Consider the following 27,391-nt stretch of genomic DNA (forward strand, 5'->3'; position numbering starts at 1 on the left):
TTTTTTTTTCTACTTGTTCTGAAGTTGAACGTTTGTACGTGATGTCATTTATTATTGTTCGTTAAATTAGAAATGAATTTTCTTTTTTTTTGGTTTTTTTTTTTCGTGAGATAACACGTGGTATATAGATTAGTTCTATATTTTATCTAAAAATTATTTTATTAATTTATTGTTTCATTTATCGTATGTTAGAAACATATCTTGACATCGTCATTTCGTGGATGTAAACCGTTAGAAGGCGACCTGTAGCGTTTGGATCGAGCGTTTGCCAAACACGCGGCTTCTCACCCTCTTGATAAGATCATCAGCTGGGTTTGTGGTCACTTCATTAGAAAATTTCTAAGTTCATTTAACATCGATCCATTTTATTTATTTATCTATCAATCTTTCTATCATACATTGATGTATTAAAATACAAAAAAAAAATGTCTTCTTCATTTGCTCGTTTATCAACGAACGGATCTAATCTTTCGCTGGTTCAAAATGGGGGGTTCGAAGAGAGAGGATCACTGAAAAGGGGTGGTTGGTATGAATGCGAGATTAAGTGTGTCAGTGGGACGATAGCCGAGGTTTTAGTGAATGTAAACGCGTTTTCACTGCGTGCTTCTTTTGCGCTTGCTTGCTTGCTTGTTTGTTTGCTTACTTGCTTGCTTGCTTGTCTGCATGTCTTCCTTGTTTGTTTTTTCTTTTATTTCTTTTTTTTTTTCCAATTAATTGATTTCCAATTATTTTTTCGAGTTTTTCGAGTTTTTTGAGTTTTTCTTTTTAATCATACGAACGAACAAAAGGAGGACTTTAAACAAATCGAATCCTTTTGCTTCGAGAGTTATCACGTTGAATTGTATCTATGTGAAAACAAAAAAAGAAAGAGAAAGATATATGTAGAAGAGAGGAGGAAGGTGTAATCGGAAAATCGTCAAAATTTGTTTGTTCATCGTTCGTTAGTTTTTACTTTCGATAATTTCGACGAAATATTTGTTTGATTTTTTTTTGGTGCTTAGTATATTATACTAAAAGAAGGTTGTTATCGTGACGGTTTTCAAATCTAAAGGATTAACGTTTGGAAATACTGGGACTGTTGTTGTTGGTTTATTTTCGTCGTGTTGCTCTCTGGGATAAAGAAGTTATTACAATAAAAAAAAAAAAAAAAGAAAGGAAGAAAAAATAAAGAAGAAAAGAATATAAAGTAAAGTAAAAAAAACAAAAAATTAAAAAAAATAAAAAGATAGTAGTGCACAGTGCGTATCTACAATTTATCTGTTTTTTTCTCTCTTCTCCTCCCCCTCTTTACCAACGTCATGCATGACCGGTGAAAGTTCGCTTCAACGAGTGCATTGATCTACTGAAATTAAGAGGTAAGAGAGAGAAAGAAAGAGTATACCCGTCTCTGATGTATGCGTGTGTATGTGTGTGAGTAAGTGTGTGAATGGTGGAATGATTGAGATATCGAAGAAATATTAAATCAAAATGAATTAAAAAATGAAATGATTCGACCGAACTTTTATATCTTTTTTCTTTTTTTTTTTTGATTTAAAAAAGTTTATTTTATAAAGTAAAAAACATCTTAGAAAAATAACTTTCGAAAGATATAAATAATATAGGCTATGTATTAGTTATAACAGTGTATATAAAAATCTACATCTTATTTTTAATCTTCATATAAAATAATTAATTTTATATTTATTATTATTTATATTAATTCTATTATTATTATCTATATATATATATATATAATTAATTTATATAATTAATTTTTATTTTCATAGTATTTAACATAGATATGTATAACATTTTTTTGGTTATTTTTTATTCTAGGGTTTTTTTGCAATTTAATATATTTCTTAGTAGCAACTTAGTAGTATAAATATATAATTTAGTAGTAACGTGGACAAAATTTAGTAAAATAAATCAATAAAAATAATAATTAACAAATTTGTACATTAATTAATGTAACAAATATAAAAAAGTAATAATTTTTTTAATTACATGCCAAAATTATAAATAAATTAATTATTTAGTAGTGACCTAGTAGTATAAGTAAATAATTTAGTAGTAACGTGAACAAAATTTAATAAAAAAAATCAATAAAAATAATAATTAATAAATTTGCACATTGAATTATTTAAAAAATATAAAAATATAAAAAAGAAATAATTTTTTTAAATTACATGCCAAAATTTTAAATAAATTGGTTACTTTGTAGTTATCTAGTAAGTAGTATAAGTATATAATTTAGTTGTAACGTGGACAAAATTCATTTAAAAAAATCAATAAAAATAATAATTAATAAATTTGCACATTGAATTATTTAAAAAATATAAAAATATAAAAAAGAAATAATTTTTTTAATTACATGCCAAAATTATAAATAAAGTGATTACTTTGTAGTTATCTAGTAGTATAAGTACATAATTTAGTAGTATCGTGGACAAAATTTAGTAAAATAAGTTAAGAAATATAACAATTAACAAATTTGTACATTAATTAATGTAACAAATATTAAAAAGTAATAATTTTTTTTTAATTACATGTCAAAATTATGAATAAATTGATTCGACATATAAATGGGTATGAAAATAATGTCATCGAAATAATTTATTTGCTCGTTAATATTATTATTATTATTATTAATACTTTAATTATTCAAGTAAAGAGAACGTGATAAAATTATTATTGATCGATTTATAACTAACATTTTTTTTTAATCATATTCCATATTTAAAATATAAATAAATGAAATATTAATTGGAGGAAAATTGAGATATACGCGTAATGAATATTCTACCTTAATCGACGATTATATATTTTAATTTATGTTTTCTCGTATCGTTTTTATTTATTTATTTTTATTGTTGTTCTTTTCCTTAATCTCATGTTTCATCATTCAACGTGTCTGTTTATACTTTAAGGAGAACACTTTAGGTAAGGATGTATATGTCAACATAGTAATTTCATTCTAGTCGATCAGGGTTTTCCGTCTATGTCTATGTCTTCCTTTTAGTATTTCAATCTTCGTAGGAAGCAAGTAAAGGACTAGATTTGAAAATGAGGATTTGCATTTGTAGTTAGTATATATAAATACATACATATATATACATATATGTGGGTATATAAACGCGTGTACTGTATTTCTCACGTCATTAATCATAAGAAACCTGTACGAGATATAATGTTTGCAGTTTTAATGGAGAACCGTGTTTCATCTTATTAGTTCTCTCGTTACTTTGCTAAACTTATTTGGTTTTGTTCTATAATAGACAAAGAGAAAAAGAGAAAGGTAAAATAATTGAGAAAGAAAAAGAATTAACGAGATAAAAATACATATTAAATTATATTTATAAAGTATATTTTTTAATCATTTTTGTATTTTTTTTCCTAATTTTTTCTAATATATTTTTTATTATTTTGTATTTTGTATTTTTTTATACTACTTCTTTATAAAATACCTTTCAATAAAAAAATCGTGAATTTTCTAGGAGACCATTTAACGTTTGCATTATTTTCTTTCTTTTCTTTTACTTTTACTTTTTTTTTATTTTATTTTTTTTTTTATTTTCTTCAATGCGTTTTCCCTCTCTCTCTCTCTCTCTTCCTCGACAAAAGGAGAATCGATTTACGTCGACCCAGAACTATTTTTAATGCCGTAGTGAAACGGATTAATTTCGTGCGGTTTCTGTTCCGTTGTTGGATTCCTTCTCGTCGTCAGGGTTTGTACCTTTCAACCTTCCTTCCTTCTTTCCTATTCGGTATAAGGTCTTGCACATTTAATGAAACGATTCAGCAAAGAAAGCTTTTCCTTTTCAACATACATTTTATTTCGACTCTGGGGAAGTATCTTCTTTTAATAAATCTTTTTGCAGAAAAATGAAAAAGATTTAATATTATTATTATTATTATTATTATTATTATTATTATTATTATTATTATTATTATTATTATTTTCTTATCTTTTTACTTTTTTTCTTTTTTTTCTTTTGTATTTTGTGACACCCTATTATTTGTCACAGTGTATATGGGCCCAAATTAGAAAATAATACAAATTTATTTTATAATTTGTAAATCTTTATATATATATATATATAATTTTTCTGTGCGTGTGTATGTCACTGAACTTCTCCTAAACAGCTGGACCGATTTTAATGAAATTTTGTGTGTGTCTTCAGGTGGATTTGAAAATGGTTTAGATTTACAATTCGGTTCAATTTAAATTATATTTAAAACTAACAAATATTTAAAACTATGTCATTTTTATTTCATATTTAATACTATATTGTTTTTGTTTTATATTAAAATTATGTTGTTTTATTTGATATTAAATTTAAGGTATTTTATTTTATATTTAAAATTATGTTGTACTTATTTAATATTAAAATTATATTGATTTTTTTTTTTATTAAATCTATGATCAAGTGACCATTTACTGTAGGAATAAATATTATACATGAATATAGGTTTAGGGTTTTAACAAGAATACCCGAATATTATAGAGGATTATTAAAGAGAAAGGTTATTATATCGTGTCAATTTATATAATGATTTTCTCAAGATAAATCGATACATCGATACTACTATTAATCGTTCACATACGTGATACGATAATCGTGGTTCTTTGCGTCGTTTGACATAAACGCGAGTATTTAGTTTATATATAGATCGTGTGAACCTCGCACTATAAAAGGGGGATGGTGGATAACTTTACGGTCGATCTAATAATTTAGAATCTGGTCAATTTGCGAAGGCTACTAACTGCCATCAACGAAATTCAACTTTCCACTTTGTTATTGGTGTCACCAACGATTAACCAGATTTTCCTAATAAATAATATCCAAAATAATATTAATTATTTCTTTTTTTTTTTTTAATTCATTTAAAATTTAAACGATTATCTATTGAACGTTTTGTTTCCTTGTTATTCAAATTTCTTTTATGGAAGAATAAATTTTTTTTAATATTAATTTGCATAAGGGAGTGTTATCATATTTCAACTTTTCAATTGGGGCTTGTATATTATTAATTAATATAAATAATAATAATAATAATAATAATAATAATAATAATAATAATAATAATAATAATAATAATTCTTTTTCTTCTTTATTTCTCTTTTAATTATTTGATTTTGAAATATTGTATTAAACAAAAATTTCGTTAATAATAGAATATAAAATTAATTTTGATGACGAGTAGTAACGTGCAGTATCTCTATCGTTAAGAATACAATTTAATATTAAATATATATAAATAAAAAAATATGGAATTTATCGATTTATGCAAAAATTGGGTTCCGTGTTAAAGGCCATTGTGATAACACGGAAGTTTATAAAAGGGGTGAACGTGCTTTCATTCGAAAAAATAATAATATTACAAGAAATTTCAATTAATTTTAATAGTTTGTCGTTTGAAATCTTCAAATATCGATTTTATTGAAAAATAAACAATAATTTTTCGTAGATAAAAAATCTTGAGTGATTTATAATTTTCTTATATTTTAATATTTATATTTTTGGATGATAACAAAATGTGTGTGTGTGTGTGTGTGTGTATGTGTGTCGGTTATTAAGATAAGGATTAAGATCGGTCAGTTAATTATTTCTTTTAATTTATATATAGATTAAAGCAAATCGTGCGTTATTTTTATTATTACTCTGCGTGTAATTGAATAGGGATGCAAAAAAAAAAAGCCAACAGGTTGTAACAAATTATTAACCCCTGTAGGGTTTCGTTAAGATCTTTATTATACCGTTAACGATTATAGCCGCGTGTTAAAACGGCATAGTGCGTTTCGAATACGATTGCGAATAAAAAAAAATTGCATTTTTTCTTTTTCTTTTTTCTTTCATTTTCTTTCTTTTTCTTTCTTCTTCAACTTTCGTGTTATTATCAGCCGCGATAAAATGCAAACGAGAAGATATAAAACCAATAATCATTTGCACCCTCCTCTACACTTCAATTTACATCTAAGGTAGCCAAAATGATAAATCGTTTTATTAACAATTTTTTAATGATTTGTTGAAATTTTGAACAAAAAAAAAAAAAAGAAACAAATAAGAAAAAAGAAGATACATTTTTCCATAATAAAAAATATATATTTTTTTTTTCATGATATCGAATAAATTAACGATACAAATTTGAATAAAATTAATTCGCGTTGTTTACAAAATGTATTTTTCATAAATATATTTTTAAAAATAATTTTGTTTTAATTTTTTTTATATTAAAATTTGAATAATTATTTTAAGTTATATCTCTCATACTTTAAATAAAAAGTAAATCTAATTTATATATTTATTATTATTATTATTATTATTATTATTATCAATTATAATTTATAACGAGTGTTAATTTTTACAATATCGTATTACATATTTTAAATAATATAAATTTGTTTTCGTGTCAAATTAAAATTACGACGTTGAGTTCGATAAAATTTTAAAATGAGATATTTATTTTTTTAATAATAGGTTATTTTAATTTATTATTTAAAATTTAAATAATTATTTACAAATTTATTTTCCCCATAGTTTCTTTATTTAAATAATATAAATTTGTTCTCTCGTATAATATTAAAATTACAATGATAAGTTTAACAAAATTTCGAAATGAGATATTTATTTTTCAATACTATAGGTAATTTTAATTTATTATTTAAAATGTAAATAATTATTTACAAATTTACTTTCCATAGTTTCTTTATTTAAATAATATAAATTTGTTCTTTCGTATAATATTAAAATCACAATGATAAGTTTAACAAAATTTCGAAATGAGATATTTATTTTTCAATACTATAGATTATTTTAATTTATTATTTAAAATTTAAATAATTATTTACAAATTTACTTACCCCATAGTTTTTTTATTTAAATAATATAAATTTGTTCTTTCGTATAATATTAAAATCACAATGATGAGTTTAACAAAATTTCGAAATGAGATATTTATTTTTCAATAATATAGGTAATTTTAATTTATTATTTAAAATTTAAATAATTATTTGCAAATTTGCTTTCCCCATAGTTTCTTTATTTAAATAATATAAATTTGTTCTCTCGTATAATATTAAAATCACAATGATAAGTTTAACAAAATTTCGAAATGAGATATTTATTTTTCAATACTATAGATTATTTTAATTTATTATTTAAAATTTAAATAATTATTTACAAATTTACTTACCCCATAGTTTCTTTATTTAAATAATATAAATTTGTTCTTTCGTATAATATTAAAATCACGATGATGAGTTTAACAAAATTTCTAAATGAGATATTTATTTTTCAATAATATAGGTAATTTTAATTTATTATTTAAAATGTAAATAATTATTTACAAATTTATTTTTCCCATAGTTTCTTTATTTAAATAATATAAATTTGTTCTTTCGTATAATATTAAAATTACAATGATAAGTTTAACAAAGCTTGAAAAAATGAGAAATTTATTTTACAATAACAGTTAAACAAAAAGAAAAGAAGAAAAAAAAATAAGACAAAGAAAAATGAACAAAACAAATCGTATAATATCGTTTAAAAGTGTCTTAAACATATGTTATATGTGTATGTATTATATATGGATGGTTTAAATGAAGCCACGTAAACACTTTACAAAAAGCTCTCTCTTATACTTATTTTAGTAAATAAACATAGTACTCTCGGTCTGCAGCGCGATCGATCGAGGTCAGTACGCGTAGTAAACTCGTGTCAGTAAGGTCGACGCTTCGACGAACGATGATCGTGCGTTCTGGATCGTTTAAAAAAAAAAAAAGCCTAGAACGATCGACGACATGACACGATCTTTTGAGTCACATTTACCAAGTCTTCGGGAACAGAGAAATTTATTGTCAAAGTGAAAAAGAGGGTCGATGTGAAAAAAAGGGTGGTTCGAAGGTCGAGAGGGTAGGACGAACGGTGAACATGTGTCTGCACATGTGTCTGCGTATGTGTCTGTACATGTGTCTGTACATGTGTCTGTACATGTGTGAATGTATATCTGCGTTATTACAGGTGTGTGGTGTACATGTGTGAATATGTATCTGCATTATTACATGTGTCTGTACATGTGCGAATGTATATCTGCATTATTACATGTGTCTGACAATGTATGAATGTATATCTGCATAATTACGTGTATATGAATTTGCATATATCTGTTTGTGTAAACATTGACGAACGTATGACTAAATGAATGATCTTGTGTTTGTGTATACATGTATGTGTGTGTGTATGAGAGAGAGAGAGAGAGAGAAAGAGAGGGATAGAAAGAAGATGACAAAAAGTATAAAAAAAAAAGCCAAAAAAATGGTATCTCGAAGGATCAGTATAATTTGTTTGAAAGAGCACAGAGAAAAACGCAGGTGACGTAAATCGAGACGGCGGCGTATCAGAAAGAAAAAGCTTCGAGGAAGCTAAAGAAGGAGGAGGAGGAAAAGGAGGGGGAGGAAGAAAAGAAAGAGGAAGAGGAAGAGGAAGACGTAAGGTGGCGTAAAAGAAGGAAGAGAAGAAGGTCGATTAGGGTTGTGGAACTTTTTCATAGAGGAAAAAGAAGAATAAGAATAATAAGCAATAATAAAAACAATAACACTACTACCAACAACAACAACAACAACAACAACAACAGTAGTAGTATCAGCAATAACGTTAACTTGACGAAGAAAACGTGTTGGTGGTTGAAGGGGAGGAGGAAGAGGAGAAGGAGGAAGAGAAGGTGTAGAGGAACGTGGATGATGTGCAGGTGGTGAGAAGAAGAATAGGAAGAGACTGTTGGTGCGTGTGTTATTTTGTGTGGAGATAATTTTCATTGAAGAAATTTATTTTCAAAGGGAATAGAAAGGGGAATTCGATAGGAACATATTTTGTGCCGCGTGATTTAAATTTATATACATATATATATATATATATATATATATATATATATATATATATATATATATATATACATATATAAATAAATAAAATCGAATATTGCATTAGTGATAATCGTCAGCTGTTCCGCGCGAAAGTGTTTTATACAAATTATTAACGAAAAAGGGTTTTGTAAAAACAATTGAAAAAAAAAAGTGATTATAAAAAGGAAGTGAATTAGTTGAGCCTTTTTAAAAGGCTGTGAAGATATCAAGGAGGATTAGATGGTGGAGGTGCTCGAGGGCCTGGCTCTGGAGGCAACGGGGCCGTGCAGGGCACCTCGCACCTATCCAGGGCCGGGCAAGTTAAAGGCCCAATTAAACAGCGTCGCTTTTATCGTCGACGCTGATTATATTTTATTGAGACTCGTCTTCCCTCGTTGCTTATTGGAGCCCAAAAAGGGCTCCTTAGTTCGGAGCGAGGCTGGCGAGCGCAATGTGGCAAAGCGGCGGCATTGGTGCCCACGCGGCGAACAATCCGTGGATGAAGTTGATGGGCATCGTACACAAGGAAAGGAGACATCACGATTCGGGTTCAGTTGCCGCCGCTGCATCCGGGGTTCAGGCATCGGTTACAACTGGAAGCAACGATCGCACCCTCAATCAGTGAGTTTTTTATTTTTATTTATTATGATTATTATAAGCGATACATATATATATATATATATATATATATATATATATATATATATATATATTTAATCTTTTATGATTTCATAGTTCATAGGTTTACCTTAGGGAGGTTTATCTATTTTTTAAATATTATTATCGTATAATAATCTTTAACCCATTGACTACCAACTATGAGATATCTCGTAGTGTGTGCTGCAATTTCAGATTAATTGCAAATGGTTATTTACATTAAGAATTATTAAAAAGGTTGAATGAAATATTGATATGGTGTAAAAAACATTAATTATCAATTATTCTAAATACCATTACAATATTATATCAGTAACTTAATATTATTATATTTGTAAAAATTTAAGGCAAGTCGCTCTAAATATGTCTGGCAGTCAATGGGTTAAACGATGATGGATATATTTGTTATAGTGTTTTTTTTGTTTTCTGAAAAATTACATTAAAAAAAGCTACGTTTAAATATCGAATATTCCAAGATTATATTTTGATGCGTGTGTAATTTTTTTTTTTTTTAAGATAACAGTATATTTGTTATAGTGGTTTTTTTTTTTTTTTTTTTTTTTTACCGAAATATCACGTAAAAATATTTGTGTTTAATATCGAGGATACAAAAATTCCTTCACGTGTTTCTGATTTGTTTTTCTTTTTTTTTTTTTTTTAAGATAATAGGTCAGAATAAAAATAGGTTTTGAGATAGGTCAGAGTCCGTTAAGTTGCTTTCTTTCTTTTTCTTTTAATTTTTTTTCTTTGTTCTTCTTCTTCTTCTTCTTCTTCTCTTCTTCTTTTCTTGACTTTTTATCTTTAATTAAAGCAGAGATATATCTTATCGCAATAAGCAGATACAACAACTCGTTCTTTCCGTTCTGAAAATCCGACGTTTGAAATTAACATCACCGATTAAAGCTACGTACAACCAAGGTATTAAATCCTTGTGGTATACCTTGTTGTTATGTAAAATAGTATACACATACTGAGTATACTCTAATATATATATATGTGTATGTTATCCGGTCCCTTTTTACTTACACTTACGAATAATACAATTTTTCGGCACTGCTATTGGCTACTGTTGTTGCTGCTGCTCTGTTGTTGCTGCTACAACGTGCATAATATTAACCATTCGCGGAAGCAATTTTCCCTATTTAAACTCCTACCTATCTAACTTAGGTATAACAATTTAAAAAAAAAAAATAAATAAATAAAGTTCTTTTATAACTATCAGACTTTTAAAACTTAAAATAAAAAAAAAATGGCATTCTATAGGATAATCTTAAAATCGTTCGCGTGACTTTTATTTTTTCAGATCAGTTTTCCTTTTATTTTCTTTTTTTTTCTTATCCAAATTACATTAGCGTATTTGATGCATCCATTTTTTGCGTTCTATTGTAAATTAAAAAAAAAAAAAAACAAACAAAGAAACAAAAAACAAGGAAATAAGAAAACATTATTATTATTATTATTATTATTATTATTATTATTATTAATTAATACACATATGCATGCAAGGGTATGTTGGTTTTGAAACAAAAAAAATGTGTAGGACTAAATTCGATCATTGGAAAGAGAGACAAATATTTGATTATGTATAAATAATTTATTATATAAATATTATAACAAAATTATTATCCCGTAATAATATCATTTAAATATTATCAATTGCAAAGGAAAATATTATACTATGATTAATACTAAACGATGTAATTTTTTCTTTAAGATTTATTGACGGTAAGAATAACAATTGAAAAAAAAGTATTTGTAATTTATTTAATTTAATAGATTTTTATTTAATAGTATTTCATTATAGTATTATATTATATATTTATATTTATATAATAATACATATAACTAATATAATATATAATATATAATATATATATATATAATAACTAATATAATAATAATAATAATATAATATATAATAATATTAATTATAATATATTATATATAATATTATGTGTTATATATTATAATTATATATTTTATTATAGTATTATATTATATTATTTTATTTGTGGATTTTATAGTTTTTTTTTTTTTTTTTTTTTTAATACGATTTACTTTTGTCGCGTTTATTGAAAAAAAGTATCATAAAAATGTAAAAAGAAAACAAAAATAAATCTAATTTTATGTAATAGATTTAATTAAAGTAATTTGTTTTAATATTAATAGAAAAAATTTCTAATAAATATTTATATTAAAAAGTGACGATTATTGATCATGGTGTTTTGTAAGTTGTAAAAATGGTCGAATTTAGAGTCCTATTACCGTCCACAGCCCAGTGGTATTATGGTTGGGATCTGACGAGACGCTTACAACGAGAGCCCACAGCTTGGTTGACAAATCTCACAATCAGCCCTTTAGTCATGACAATGACCCTCTTCTATTTGGAACGAAGAGAGAAAACTCCCTTCATTGCCTTTGCGTGGCAGGATCTCACTTCCGAAAATGATGGTGTTTCTTCTTGGTGACACTTCTAATACCCAGGAGCACGTATTTTCATTTGAAAGTACTTTAAACTTCGGTCAGAACTTACACGATCCCAGAGGTATCCGTATCTAGTTATATTTTTTTTTTTATTATTATTATTATTATTTTTTTATTAATTTTTATATACCATTTCAGCACGCGAGTTCTGTTTTACTTGTTTTTTATTTATTTATTTATTTTTACTAACGTTGTGTTGAAAGTTTACATTTTTTTTTATTGTATAGTATACATAAATAAGGGTTGGACGTTGAAATTTTTTATATTATATTATATATATAAATTAGATAGGTATATATAGGTAATAAATAATTGAACGTAGTTAGTATTGAAATATATATATTTTATTTTTGATATTTGTAAATTTTATATTTGTATATTTTTACATAATATTTATATATATAAAATATATATATATATATATATATAGTATATACATATTAGGGTTGGATGTTGAAATTTTTTACATTATATTATATATATATATAAATTAGATAGGTATATATAGGTAATAAATAATTGAACGTAGTTAGTACTGAAATATATATATTTTATTTTTGATATTTGTTTATTTTATATTTGTATATTTTTATATAATATATATATATATATATATATATAAAGTATATAAATAAATATATACATAAAAAATATATAAATATAATAAATATCTAAAAAAAAAAATAAAAATTATATATTAATAAATAATTTGGATACTATAATATTTATATATATTTTATATTCGTAATATTTTTTTTTAGAAAATTGCATAAATTTATTTTTAATTGTAAAAGATAAATACTTTTTCTTTTTTTTTTTGTGTGCGAGCTTGTAATTTTGTGATTATTGAAGTATTTTGAATAATTTATTTATTTATTTATTTTTTTTGTTTAAATAAATTTAATATAAGTATTTAGTCGATAGGTATATTTAGAAGTTTATTAATTAATTTTGTTTGTTACGTTAGTTAGATTGATTTTAGATAATTCAAATGTGGTTTCTAACGATATTATACAAATTGTGCACGTATTATACATATACATATAGTATTATTATTATTATTATCGAGTATAGTAAATAGAGTTGAAATTTTAATAGTTATTCATAGTACTGTGTACGATGATATCAAATATTTTGATTTGATTTAAACCAAATATATTAAATTTTATTCAATTTATAGGATGATGTTTCAAACTTTATACACCCCAATGTGGTGTTAATATATTTTACAAACTACAAAATAAATATCTAAAAAATATACTATCATTTAAGATTGAATTAAAAAATTATTCGTAATTAAATAATAACAGGATTTTTCATAAATTTCAAGTGAATTCATACACCAATATTGAAATTTTGTTTAACCTTAGGTACCTTGTAATATGAAGAAAAATTATATTCAATTTTTTTATTAACTAATAATCAATATTCTACAATAATTAATTATTATTTGTATAATTATTTAAAAACAGTTGTTAAACAAAATTATTTATTATCCTATGAGATTCATTTAATACAAAATTTTCATAACATCAATGATTTCAACTTACAAAGCAATTGAATATTTGGGAATACTTTTTGTTTCTTCTTTTTTGATAGGGTAGAGGTGTATTATATTTGGTATAACAATAATACCACTATTAATAGTATTTATTTATTATTATATTTAATAATATAATAATCACTTTAATAAAACAAAGTGGTAGTAAATTTTCATGCAGATGATTGAGGGGTTAGGAAAAATTTTCATAACAGCAATGATTTCAACTTACAAAGCAAAAATAATTTAGGAATATTTGATATTTTTTTTTTTTTAAATAAATAATACTTAAAAATAAAACAAATTGATAGTAAATTTTCTTTTCAAAGAGGTTGGAAGATTATGAAAAATTTTCATAACAGCAATGATCTCAACTTACAAAAGCAAATGAATATTTGGGAATACTTTTTGTTTCTTCTTTTTTTTTTGGTAGGGAGGTAAGAAATGAATAATACTTTAATAAAACAAAGTGATGAATAAATTTTCTTGCAGAATTTTGTTTTTTTTTTGGAGGAGGGGTGGGACTCTGTCATAACGGATTTGAAGTTTACAATTTTTCTATCTCTCTCGGTATATGTATTTTTAGTTCGAACAAGCAAGTAACCAAGCAAGCAAGCAAGTAAAGCTGGGTTATCCGTTTACAGTACGGACTTTGTGTAATATACCATGTTAACGGGATAAATTACATGTAATTACAACGTACGTTATTATTTCTACCTGACATATCGATTTTTACGATACGATTTATTTCAATCCAATTAAATTTAATCAAATTATCATCTCTCAACTTCTTCTTCTTCTTCTTCTTTTTTTCCAACATCATCTTTTCATCGGTGTTGTAAATGAATAAGTGGTATTTTTTTTTTTATATGTTTCTCTTTGATTTGATTAATAAGTAGGTGACACTATAGTGGAGTGTGTAAATCATCATAAAATCAGTTACCCATACTAATAAATAATTTATTCTAATGATTTATTCTTGACGATGAACGAGGTGAACGTGTCGAAATTAAAAAAAAAAAAAAAAAAAGAAAAACACACGTCGACACTCTTCAATTTTCTAATGAATTATTCATTTGTTATATATATATATATATATATATATATACAGTGTGTGTTGAAAAGTGTAATACAGTAACACACATGTGATATTATTTTTCGTTACATACTTAGCGTGTTAAATAATTGTGAGTTAGTGAATATTGTGATATTATGTCACGTTATGTTATTAAGGTCTCCCTAGAAGTAACATATATGCATATATAATACTTTTAAAAGGGAGAATATATACTGTTACGGTATGTATATATATATATATGATTATATACATGGTAAAGTTTCATCGTCAACGTGTATGATCAGACGAACTAACGAAGCACGACCATTAAATCGATCGCAACGCCTTTGCTTTTGCACTTTTGAAATTTTCTTCCTTTCTCTCTTTCTCTCTCTCTCTCTCTCTCTCTCGTTTTCTCCCTTAGCAACTTAATAAAAAAAAAAAAAAAAAAGGTGAAAGATATAAAAAAAAAAAAAAAAACAGGAATGAGTACAGTGAACAAAATTATCGTACAATTATTATTTCAAATCAATTTGAACGAAATATTTGTGTTTAATGTTTCAAATAGAAATATGAGTATTGAATATTGAATAAATAAATAAATTTTATTTTAAATAATTTATTTAACAATTGACGCATATATTTATTTCTATGGAAGGAATTTAAATGATTTATTTCTTTAAATTGATAAGTCATTTTTAAAAAAGATACAGTAATTTTAGTCATTATAGTAATTAGTAGAATATATTTTTCTATTTTATGAATAAAAATTATTATATAATTGTAAAGATATAATTACGCGTATAAAAGTCAAACTGTATTTTTTATTTTTTTGTTGTTTTTTTGTGTGTGTGCAGGATTTGGTATTTATGGCAATGAACTTTCGAGTTCCTAATAATGTAAATTAATAATAATAATAATAATAATAATTTTTTTTGTTTGTTAATAATTGTAAGAAATGTCAAACGAATCATTTGGAATTCCCTAGGTAGAAAAATAAAAAAAAAATAAAGAAGTAAAAAAAAACATCTCAAAACCTAATTCGCAAGAACGTTTAACGACGATCAGTATTATTTCTTATAGCTTGACACAATCGTTAAAAAAAAAGGGTTTAATCAGGGACACCTCGTTTCTCATCCAAAACAAAAAAAAAACGAGCAGAAGAAAAAGAATAAAAGGAAGAAGAAAAAGAAAAAGAAGAAGAAGAAGAAGACACCTTCAAAAGAGTAGTTCAGTAAGACAAGGAAAAAGGTCTAATCTTTCGGATGGAAAGATGAGAGTACCAAAACAGGGGTGGGAAGTTGTGAGGGTGGAAAAAGAGTGGACAAAGATGGTTCTAGTGCGACAAACTAATTATCGTTCACAATGAGCATTGTTTCAAGCTTGTTAACGACCTTAAAGTATTCTCATTCGCGATTGTTTTGCTCTGGTTGGTTGATTGTTTGGTTTTTACATCGTAGCTGATCTCAAGTATTCATGTTAGTATCAAATAATATCGTCTATGGTTAATATCTTCCACCCAAATCCATCCCCCAACCCTCACTCCTCTTTTACTTTCACTTTTCCTTCAATAATGTTCACCACCATTTGCCAATATTTTATCTTTATTTATTTATTTTCTCATTGTTTTCATAGTTTTACACCCTTTTGACTTCTCACTCATTTTTGTTTCCTTTCTTTAGTGGTTCAATTCAGTGTACGAAGTGGGAGATGTGAGGGGGTATCAGATTCTCTTTTTTAGTGATTCAATTGAGGTAACTTTGACACTCCCATCCCCATATTTGGGTCGTCTCCCTATCCCTTTCTATCCCTCTATCTTTTTGTGTCTTTTAAACCCTTTTTTCTTTCCTCCCACTTTTTCCCAACACACAGATTTTCTCCACCAACCTAATACACAGACACTTTCTTTTTCTATCTACTTTGTGTATCTTTTTTTGGTGTGTGGTCTTATATGATAGCCTACAATGATAGCCTACAATGATAGTTAACAATGAATTGGTGTTATTGTGTTAGTGGCACCCACTCTCACTCAGCCACTTTCGAACCCTTTAGGAACACACACTCTTCTCTCAGCAGCAGCAGCAGCAGCATCATCATCATCTATCCCAACCAACCAACGAACGAAAGTGCACTCGTTCAACTGGTAGAGAGCGTTTCGTGATTGAAACGACTTGACTCAAACTCATTCAAGGGTGGGTCTTGGATAGATAATATGTTGAGTAGAACACTAACGATCATTTTTTTTTATTTTTGTTGATACTTTTGATAAGATTATATAATAAGAAGGAAACTAAAGTGTAGTAGGATTTTTTATTTTACTTTTGTAACACTTTTTGAAGCGAAAACTTCTTTAAAATAGGTGTGATTTGAAAAAATGATGAAATTTTCTATATATTTTTATTTCATATAAAATACTAAATGTTATTCTAAAAATATGCATAAATTAAATACAATATTAGAGTTCAATATTTATCATTATTTATAAAAATATTTGATTTGCAAACATTTTTTAATGTGTTTTATTATTTACTTTCTTTGTAATTATTATAAAATTGCGCGCCTGTATGAATGCAACCCTTCAGACAAATTTTGAAAATGTTGCTTGCGAGCACCATCTGTCGGGATGGAATTTTTTTTCTGCCCGAAAGGTAGACAACCCGTCATACATACGTGTATAAACAGTTTTGACTGAACAAAAATTTCGTCTCAGTAGATGGCGCACGCAAACAACATTTTCAAAGTTTGTCTGGAGGGTTGCATACGAACAGGCGCGCATTTTTATTAATTAATAATTAAATAAATAATTACAAATTAAAAGTACAAATAATATTATAATATAATATTATATAATAAATTATCGTCTCGAGACTTGTTTATTTGAACGGTTACACTTCTAACTTGTGTGATATGCCCACATGTTTTTTCACTCTTATCTTTTTATTTAAAATAAAATTTAGAATTCTACTTATTTGTGAAAAAAAAAACAAAAAATTGTTTTGAAATATTAAACATTGTTAATCGTACACTTATTCTATTTGATACCTTTGGAAATAAAAAAAAAAAAAATACAAAACCCAGTTATCATCTTTTCTCTCTGTTTCTCTCATTCTTACTCTGTAATTTTTTGAAAACGATTACAAATTCTACTTTAACGCCTAATATCACATTTATTAGCATACTCCATCTCTCTGAGATTTTTTTTTCTGGCTCGTTAGAGATTTACGTAGAGAAAGAGAGAAAAAGAGAGAGAGAGAAGGAAAGAGATAAAAAACAAAAAAAAAGAAAAAGCTTCAAAGTGAACGTTTCTACATGAAAACGAAATCACGAGATCAAAGTGCAATTTCGTGTAATTTTCTAAATCAAAGAGATATCCGATTTCTGTTATTTCGTTAACTTTTGGATACGATAAAAGATGATGATGAAATGTTAATGAGTTAAAAGTTAACGTTCATTTGAATATAATTTGCAAAAATGTACTTTTTACAAAGGAAAGAATTAAAAAATAACATAAGAAAAAAAACAACATCAACATCGTAGAAAAAAAATCTACATAACGAAATTTAAAACGAACTATCAATGTTTTTCATTTCACAAACGAAAGGTGTGATGAAAAAGTAAAAAAAAATAAACAAAGAAAATGTATACCCCTTTTACAAAATGTTATACCTTTAAATTAATTTCATGATAAAATATTGAAAAATAATTTTCAAAGGAAAATTCAATATAAATTTTGAAACTTATATAAAATATATAATATAAATTTATTTAATATCTAAATAATTATAATTATAATTATATATCATTAAATTACTATTATAAATGTTATTTAATTATATAAATAAATTTATATAAATATATGAAATATAAATAAAAAAGATAGGAATTTGTGTGTTGGATCGATGATCGTTGCAGGTAAAATTCTTCACAAGCTTGCTTTCAATAGTTTGACACATGTCGATAGATAGAAAGAGTTAAATTTTGAAAATAAAGGTTGGATCGACCCTTCACACAGGTTTCCAGCACTACTATTATGGGGGGGGGGGAGGATAATAAATATCGATATTTCTTCGGTCATGCAGAAAGAGAGAAGGCACAACCTTCTATTATTCGTGATCACTTTTTTCACGTTTCCAGCAGGATTCCTCGATCATTTCCGCGGAGAATATGATCGATTTGATCTTCTTGATAACAGTAGAAGATACCTTTTGGACCGTTCCGATTTCATACGTCATAGAATTCACGTATCTATGGATGACCGACTTTGAAGGATCCATTCTTTTTCCTATATTTCTATCAAGAAATATATTATATTTTTGATTTATTTAGAAATATTATTTATTATATGATATTATTTATTATTTATTAGATATTCCTATCTATAAATATATTATATTATATTTGATTTATCTAGAAATATTATTTATTATATATATTATATATAATAATATTAAATATTAAATATATTATATATATTATATATAATAAATATATTAATTATATATATATATATATATATATTAAATATTAAAATATATATTATTATATATATTATTATTTATTATTTTTATTATGTATTCCTATCTATAAATATATTATATATGTATTTGATTTATCTAAAATAGAAATATTATTTATATAATATATATATGTAATAAATGTATATATATATATATATATATATAAAATTATATCAAAAAAATAAATCTTAACACGTTTCTTGTCAAGTTGCATTTGATTAAATAAAGCAAGGAACTTGTTACAATATTTATATTTAAAATTACTTAGAATTTTGAAATATATATTTATTTCAAAATAATTAATAATCAAAATATAATAATATAAAATGCTATAAATTAAGATTAATAATAGAAAGTAAATGATACATAATTATATGGATATTTCATTGAATAAAATGATACGTAAAAGGAAGTAGAAATTGTAGGTAAAATTTAACTTTTTTTTTTCTTTCATTTGTATTATAGTAAGTATAATAATTAAAGAAAGTAAAAGAAAGAGAGAGAGAGAGAGAGAGAGAGAGAGAGAGAGAGAAAGATTCGTAGTAATACAATCAACGAGATTGTAGAAACCAATTTTTTTCTTTAATGTCAATGAACATGCAGTTATTCCAGAAAAGAGTTCATTTATCGTCCAGAACACGGTTCTTTCTTTAAAACTATAGCACTCTTTTAATTACTTCATTTTATTCTTTTAATTACACGGATTTATAAGATTCCACGGTTGGGTACTTGATGGAACGTAAAATTCAATTTTGAAGATTTGCAACGAAAGTCTAGTGAAATTTTTATTTTTTATTGGCCAAATAAAAAGAAAAGAAATCAAAAAATTATCTGACACAATCATTAATTCATTTAATATATAATATACATAGAATTTAATTTGCATAAGTATACCAAATATATAATATACATATATGAGTATACTAAATTACTATTATAAATATTTTAATAAATATATATATATATATATACTAAATAATTATTATTCTAAATATATATGTATATAAGTATATACTAAATTACTATTACGAATATTATAATAAATATGTATATATATTATTTTAAATTATTTATATATATAAATAAGTCAACTAAAAATTACTATTATAAATATAGAATTTAATGTACATAAGTATACCAAATATATAATATACATATATGAGTATACTAAATTACTATTATAAATATTTTAATAAATATATATATATATATATATATATACTAAATAATTATTATTCTAAATATATATGTATATAAGTATATACTAAATTACTATTACGAATATTATAATAAATATGTATATATATTATTTTAAATTATTTATATATATAAATAAGTCAACTAAAAATTACTATTATAAATATAATAATAAATATACATAATTATACTAAATGAACATTATCTTAAATTTCAATAAATATCATAGAAATTAAGAGAAGAAAAAAAATAATTATTATTAATAACTAATATAAAAAATAATACACGAATTTGTTTTGAAGTGAAAAATTTATACGTGTTACATATTATATATAATATAGATATACGTATAAAACTTACAGATAACAGTAATACATACCTATATAAAGACATAAATACACTTATATATACTCTCGTAGTTCTTTCATCTTCAAATAGGCGATGGACAAACACGATTTTCTAATTTCTGTCAATTTCCTGTTACGAATTGGTTCCCGGTTGATTAGCTACCTGCCTGAGCATTATTCTCTCTACGTTTCCCTTTTCCTTTTCATCCCTTTTATCCCTTTTCTCATCGAGTACTTCTATCTCAATTTCTTCCTCTTCCTCTTTCTCTTTTTTTTTCTTTCTCTTTCTTTTTCTCTTGTTCGTATTTACGAGACACTTCTCTCTTCTCATCTCTCTCTTACGTTTTTTTTTTTCTGTTCATTTATTTTTTTTTTTTATTTCCACGTTTCTTCATCATGTACCTTCATGCATCGTTCCATTACGATTGGTGCATTGCAAACAACAGAATAATTTTCGTTATTATCTAGCAATTATAACTACTGCAACTGACTGTAACTATAGCTAAATTATTAACAGAATTATTATTATACCTGTCAAGAATATTCTGTAAAGTAGGAAACAGTATTTTCGGATATGTTCTGTCCCTCCTGGTCATAAGCTTTTACGTTCTCATAGTAATTCGCGGTTTCTACGGATCATTGGGAAATTAATTTACATTTTCGCATCAACTGTTAGACAAAAACGGTTATATGTATTATATAATAAATGTGTGTGTGTGTGTGTATTATTTCTATATATTTGTATTCGTGTGTAGCCATGTATTTAATTTCTAATCGATTTGGAAACATCATGTTTTTATTTATGAGTTTATCTAATACTTACTCGTTAATTTTTTTTTTTTTTTTTTTTTTTATAAATTGTTTCATTTTTAAGGAATCATTTTTTCTTATTTATTTTATATCTAATTTTGTTCGTATTAATTTTTAAGAATTTTTTTTTTTTTTTTTTTTGTAAAAAAGTAATACCATCATTTGTTTGAATTATTTTTTTTTTTTTTTTTTTTTTTTTGATCAAAGAATTTATCTAATGAAAACAAATCACGGATTTAATTAAAAAAAAAAAAAAACGTATGACCAATAAGAATTTGAAATATATGATATTAATTTTAATATTATAATAATTTTAATAATAATTTTATTTACATTTTAATTTATATACAAAGAATTTATGTAAAGAAAACAAATCACGGATTTAATTTAAAAAAAAAAAAACAAAAAAAAACAGGTATGACCAATAAGAATTTGAAATATATGATATTAATTTTAATAATAATTTTAATAAATCAATATTTAATTAAATAAATGGATTAAATAAAAATAATATTATTATTATATATTATTATAATATTATATTATAATAATAATTTAATTATAATATTATTAATTTTGTTGTTGTTATATTAATATTATACTATAAAATCATTAAAAAATAAATAATTTTTTAATATAAGATAATTTTTGACACATATAAAATTAATAAGATTTTTTTTATTTTATTTTATTATTTTTTTTTTGTATTATTTATCGTTTATCCTACAAAAATTTATATAAGAATTGAATACAAATAGGTAACTGGATCGAATAAACGTGTAAACTTATCGATTTACAGAAGAATTATATATATATATATATATATACATATATGCATCTGTATATGGTATATATAAAGTGTGTATATATACCTATACAAATGCATATATACAGGTTTAACAAATTATTGGCGGTCGATGCAATCGAAAGTGCGGTCAGTGCAATGGTTTGTCGAATTGATTGGCAGATTAAGAAATGAAGAAATAGATTTTGTCTATGTGCTGGTAAATTCATCCTATATCTATTTCGGAATTTAATCTAGTTCTAGAAAATAAGTTTATTTATTTATTATCATTATTTAGAAATATAAATTTATTGAATTTCAAAAGACGCACACTATCTCTCTCTCTCTCTTTCTCTCTCTGTTTCTCTCTCTGTTTCTCTCGTTTCACTCGATTTTGATTGTCGGAACGTTCAGAATGCATGCGAATGAAGATTGCACGCAACGATATTGTGCTACTTGGAAAACTATTATAATGAGGATGACTAAAAGTTTATAATAGCTATCTACCTACCTACTTAGTCGTCTTTTGAATATCTCACGGTACCATGTTCTTTTGTAAATCTTAAACGCGAGCTATTGTTTATTCTTAAAGTTCATTTAGAATTAAATTGCAATACGTTGTAATAAGAAAAATTAGGTATGTATAATAATTATTCATATTATAAATTATATTATTCTTTCATTTCTAACGAACGAGCCAATTTTCTTATCAATTTATTCGAACAGATTAACTTTATTCTATTGAAAAAAAAAAAACAAAAAAAATACTAATATATGAAATAAATTAATTTATATAATATAAATTATTATATTATTTATATAATATTTAATATATAATTATATATATATATATATAATTATTATAATATATTATATATATATATATATATTAATATTTATATTATATTATAATATTATTTTGTATATTTATATTTATATATTATATATTATATTTATATTTATTATATATTTATATAAAATATTATTACATATTTATTTATTATATATTATATATTATTTATATTTAAATAATATATAATATAATATATAATATATAATATTTATAATATATAATATATAATATATATTTATAATATTATATAATATATAATATAATATATAATATAATATAATATTTACACAATATAATATAATTATGAAATATAAATTAATTTAGTAATAATAATAATAATAATAATAATAATAAAAATATTATTATTATTATTAGCTGACATTAGGAACTCAAAAGTTCATTGCCAATTAAATAATAATATAAATAATAATTATAATTATTATAAAAATATAATAATAAATCACGTGTGAGTATATTATCATTTAAACATATTTACAACTATTGTAAAAATAAATATACGAAGTTTGATATATTAAATATATATAACTATATATGTAGAACATATATACCATGAATAATGGGAATTTAAAGTCTCGAAACGTTTATCGGGGATGATGGGAGGGATGGAAGGTTAACCATCTTGATAGATCGAATAGATTATATCAAAAATAAAATGTCTTTCATAAAGATCACGTTTCTGAGATAGAAGATAGGGGGAACAGGGGAGTTAAAGTTTTCTATGATAGTAGTTGTATAGAGTTTCATCTCCCTCTCTCTTTCTCTCTCTCTCTCTCTCTCTCTCTCTCTCTTTTTCTTTCTTCTCTCTCTTACACATTTTTTCTCTCGATAAGGGATAGTTTACGTCGTATGCAGAATTCGTGGAATTTTCGATCCATTATCCGTAGCCGTACGTGATCGCAATTTCGTGACTTACAAGTAGGCAAGCTATAAACTATGTTCGATCATGGAGAAGGGAAAGTATAAAAAGGGTGGAGGGAGGGAGGAAGGAAGGAGAAGAAGAAGAAGAAGAAGAAGAAGAAGAAGAAGAAAAAAAGGATGGAAAATGTTTAGGAAGAAAGGAGACAGGATCAATCTACCTTTAAAGTAGTTTGTCCTACTTTTTACTAGTCGGCTTTCTGAAGATTTTTAGTCCATCATAACCTTCCCTTTATTCTTTTCTTTCTTTCTTACTTTCTTACTTGCTCCCTTGCTCCCTTGCTCCCTTTATTTATTTCCTTTTTTTTATCAACCCCCTTCCCCCACTTCACCCACTTCCCCTCTCCCCTCTTCTTCCTATTCTTCTCTTTTTTTTTTTCTTTTCTTTGGAGAAAAAGAAGAAAGTTGCATAGAACTTGAACTTTGTCTTCCGTTGAAAGCCAATGGTCCTTCTTCTTATATCTATTATCCTTTCATGGACGTACTTTAATAAACCTATACTACTACGTTATTTCTTTAGAAATTGTTCTTTAAGAATTCCCCGTAGTAAAAAAAAAAAAAAAAAGGAAAAAAAAGAAAAAAACAAAACCCTTTACGGATCATCTAGGATGTATCTATCATCAAGTGATACTTAACTTTAGTATACAAATGTTTATTAAATATTTTCATCGATTAGAAAATATTCTTCAATTGAGACGTGTCCTTTTCAAAGAATGAAAGTATAATGAAACTTATCGTCAATTTATTTTTCAATTTGTTACTTATTTTTTTATTTATTTTATTTTATTTTATTTTTTTTTTTTTAAAGATATTACATCGTCTCAAAAAAAAATAATTGAAATTATGATTAACTTGGTCAACGTAATTTCAATTGATTTTTAAATTTTTTATTGTTTTTTATTGTTTTTTATTTTTTTTTTATTTTTAATATATCTCTTAAAGATTTTTGAAAGGTTTAAAGGTTTAAAAAAAAAAAAATAATAATTTAAATTAATGTTATTCAACCCATGGTCAATTATTTATTTCTAAATTTGTCATTCCTTTTTTTGGTTTATTTTTTTAAAGATATAATTTTATAATATTTGTATAATATATTATTTAAATTATTTATAAATAAATATTTATACAAATATGTATAATGTTTGTGTAATTATATATATATCTAATCTATTTTATATATATAATATTATATATAATTAAATTATATTATATATAATTAATTTCTATATAATTAAATTAAATTACATAATATTTATATAAAATAAATTATTTATATTATTAATTATATATTTAAAAATATTTAATATTAACTTAGTTGACATAATTTCAATTGATTTTTAAATTCCTAATTGTTTTTATTTATAATATATTTCTTAAAGATTTCAATGGTTTAATAGTTTACAAAAAATAATTTAAATTAATGTTATTAAACCCACGGTCAATTATTTATTTCTAAATTTGTCATTCCTTTTTTTATTTATTTTTTTTTTTTTACAAAGATATATCATTTAAATAAAAAAAGGTAAAATAGTTTTAAACTAAATAACTATTAAACGAAGAAATAAATACAAAAAAAAAAAAAAAAGAAAAGAAAAGAAATAAAATGACAAGTAGAAGGAATGTGTATATGTGTGTGTTTGAAGTGACGATAGAAGTGTGTCCAGTGAAAAATCCTAATCGCATTGAGAATAGTCGTCGTGTCAACGGCTGCACACTCACACATTCACTCACACACTCACACAAACACATATACATTGGTAACATACAACCATCAAGATAAAAACTAATTTTCTTGTGAGAACGTTGAAAACGTTTAGCTTTTAAATGCTTTCGTGTCATGTGTTTGTGTTTGTGTGTGTGTGTGTGTGTGTATGTGCGTGCGTGTTGCTGTTGCTCGTTTTTTCCGGCTTTGTAGCTCGACAATTTCGCCGGATGTCAGAATGGCTTGAAATCGGTTCGCGTGTCGATACATTTTTTACTACGTCACCGGGTACATTCGAACTAACTCACTCACACACGCATCAGTTAACAACAATTTGTGAAACGATGATAGGAGTGTCCCACGATCGAAGTTTTAAAGAGCTGCAAGAGGGGGGTTGTGACAGGGTTGTGATCTTTGGTTAAATTGTGAAAGGTTCGATTTACCCCATCCCCTTTTTTCATTTTTATTTTCAAATATTATAATACAATCGTTGAATATATTTTATTTTCTTTGTTTCGTTAATAATAAAAAACGATTTTATAAATTTTCAGATAAAGTCATAATAAATAATTATTAATAATTTGTTATAATTATTATTGAATTATTTCATTAATAATTTTTAAGAATATTATTATGATACTTTGATTTTATATTTTATTTCAAATTGCAAATTAGTGTAAAGAACGTGTTTGAATATTTCTCATAGATAGAAATAAATACTTTTTTTTTTTCTCTAATATTCATTTTTACAATTGTCAAATAAAATAATACATGCACAATGTATTATTTATTCATACATACAATGTATTAATTATTTATTTTTATATACTATTTATTTTACATACAATTAATTATTTATTTTTACATATTATTTATTTTACATACAATTAATTATTTATTTTTACATACTATTTATTTTACATACAATTAATTATTTATTTTTACATATTATTTATTTTACATACAATTAATTATTTATTTTTACATACAATTAATTATTTATTTGTACATACAATTAATTATTTATTTGTACATACAATTAATTATTTATTTGTACAATCAATTTTTTTTTTACATACAATGTATTATTTTATTTAACGCATTTGTTTTATTTATGTATTTTATTTCTATTGGATGATATTTTTTTCATTTTTTTTTTATTATTATTATTTTCATAATTTGCTTTAAATATTTTTTGAATGGATAGGTAATAGAGAACTAAACAAGCAAAAATGACTACGTGTAGAGAGAGAGAGAGAGAGAGGAGAGAGAAAGGTGTGTGGGTCAGTAACAAGCATTCTATTGCAACGATCAATACCACGCACACGGTGTTGCATGCAGTTGCAACAATGCACTCGTAGAACTGAAGAACGAATACTCGCACGTGCGCCTTGTCAGCATAAAACTTCTCTACTAAAGTATATGTATGTATATATCTGTATGTGTGTGTGTGTATGTGTTGCCATTGAATCCAATAGCATGAAACAAAATACTACATAAATCGTCAAAATCTGTGTAAGCTCAAACTATTTTATTTATTTATTTTTTTTCTGTTCTTTTTTTTTTAATACTTTTTTTTTTTTTTATTAAAATTCAATCGTTTGTTTGTTTTATTCTATTTTT

General features: G+C 24.4%; 1 protein-coding gene and 1 long non-coding RNA gene across 6 annotated transcripts in view; one reads left to right on the top strand and one right to left on the bottom strand.

The window, feature by feature from the left end:
• shaker (potassium voltage-gated channel protein Shaker) overlaps positions 1-27,391 on the top strand; it is a 202,827-nt gene that overhangs the window by 2,302 nt on the left and 173,134 nt on the right. The window contains exons 2-5 of one of the 5 annotated variants that reach the window (XM_089178906.1): positions 1,002-1,186; positions 1,317-1,355; positions 8,335-8,762; positions 8,970-9,505. In XM_089178906.1, coding sequence (XP_089035032.1) covers positions 9,336-9,505 — 170 coding nt within the window. In that variant the 5' untranslated portion in view covers positions 1,002-1,186; positions 1,317-1,355; positions 8,335-8,762; positions 8,970-9,335. Of the gene's footprint in view, positions 1-1,001; positions 1,356-8,334; positions 8,763-8,969; positions 9,506-27,391 lie in introns of those variants that run through there. The other 4 variants (XM_015325163.2, XM_089178905.1, XM_089178907.1 and 1 more) reach the window with 4 other exon arrangements.
• Positions 7,745-8,328, bottom strand: LOC149030484 (uncharacterized). Its single transcript, XR_016178709.1, has 2 exons — positions 8,063-8,328; positions 7,745-7,967 (listed from the first exon to the last, which is right to left on the bottom strand). It is a non-coding gene; the product is annotated as an uncharacterized LOC149030484 (long non-coding RNA).

This window comes from Polistes dominula, unplaced genomic scaffold, assembly GCF_049000335.1.
Source record: "Polistes dominula isolate Pdom_NZ unplaced genomic scaffold, Pdom_raw_medaka contig_18, whole genome shotgun sequence".
Lineage (NCBI taxonomy): Eukaryota > Metazoa > Arthropoda > Insecta > Hymenoptera > Vespidae > Polistes > Polistes dominula.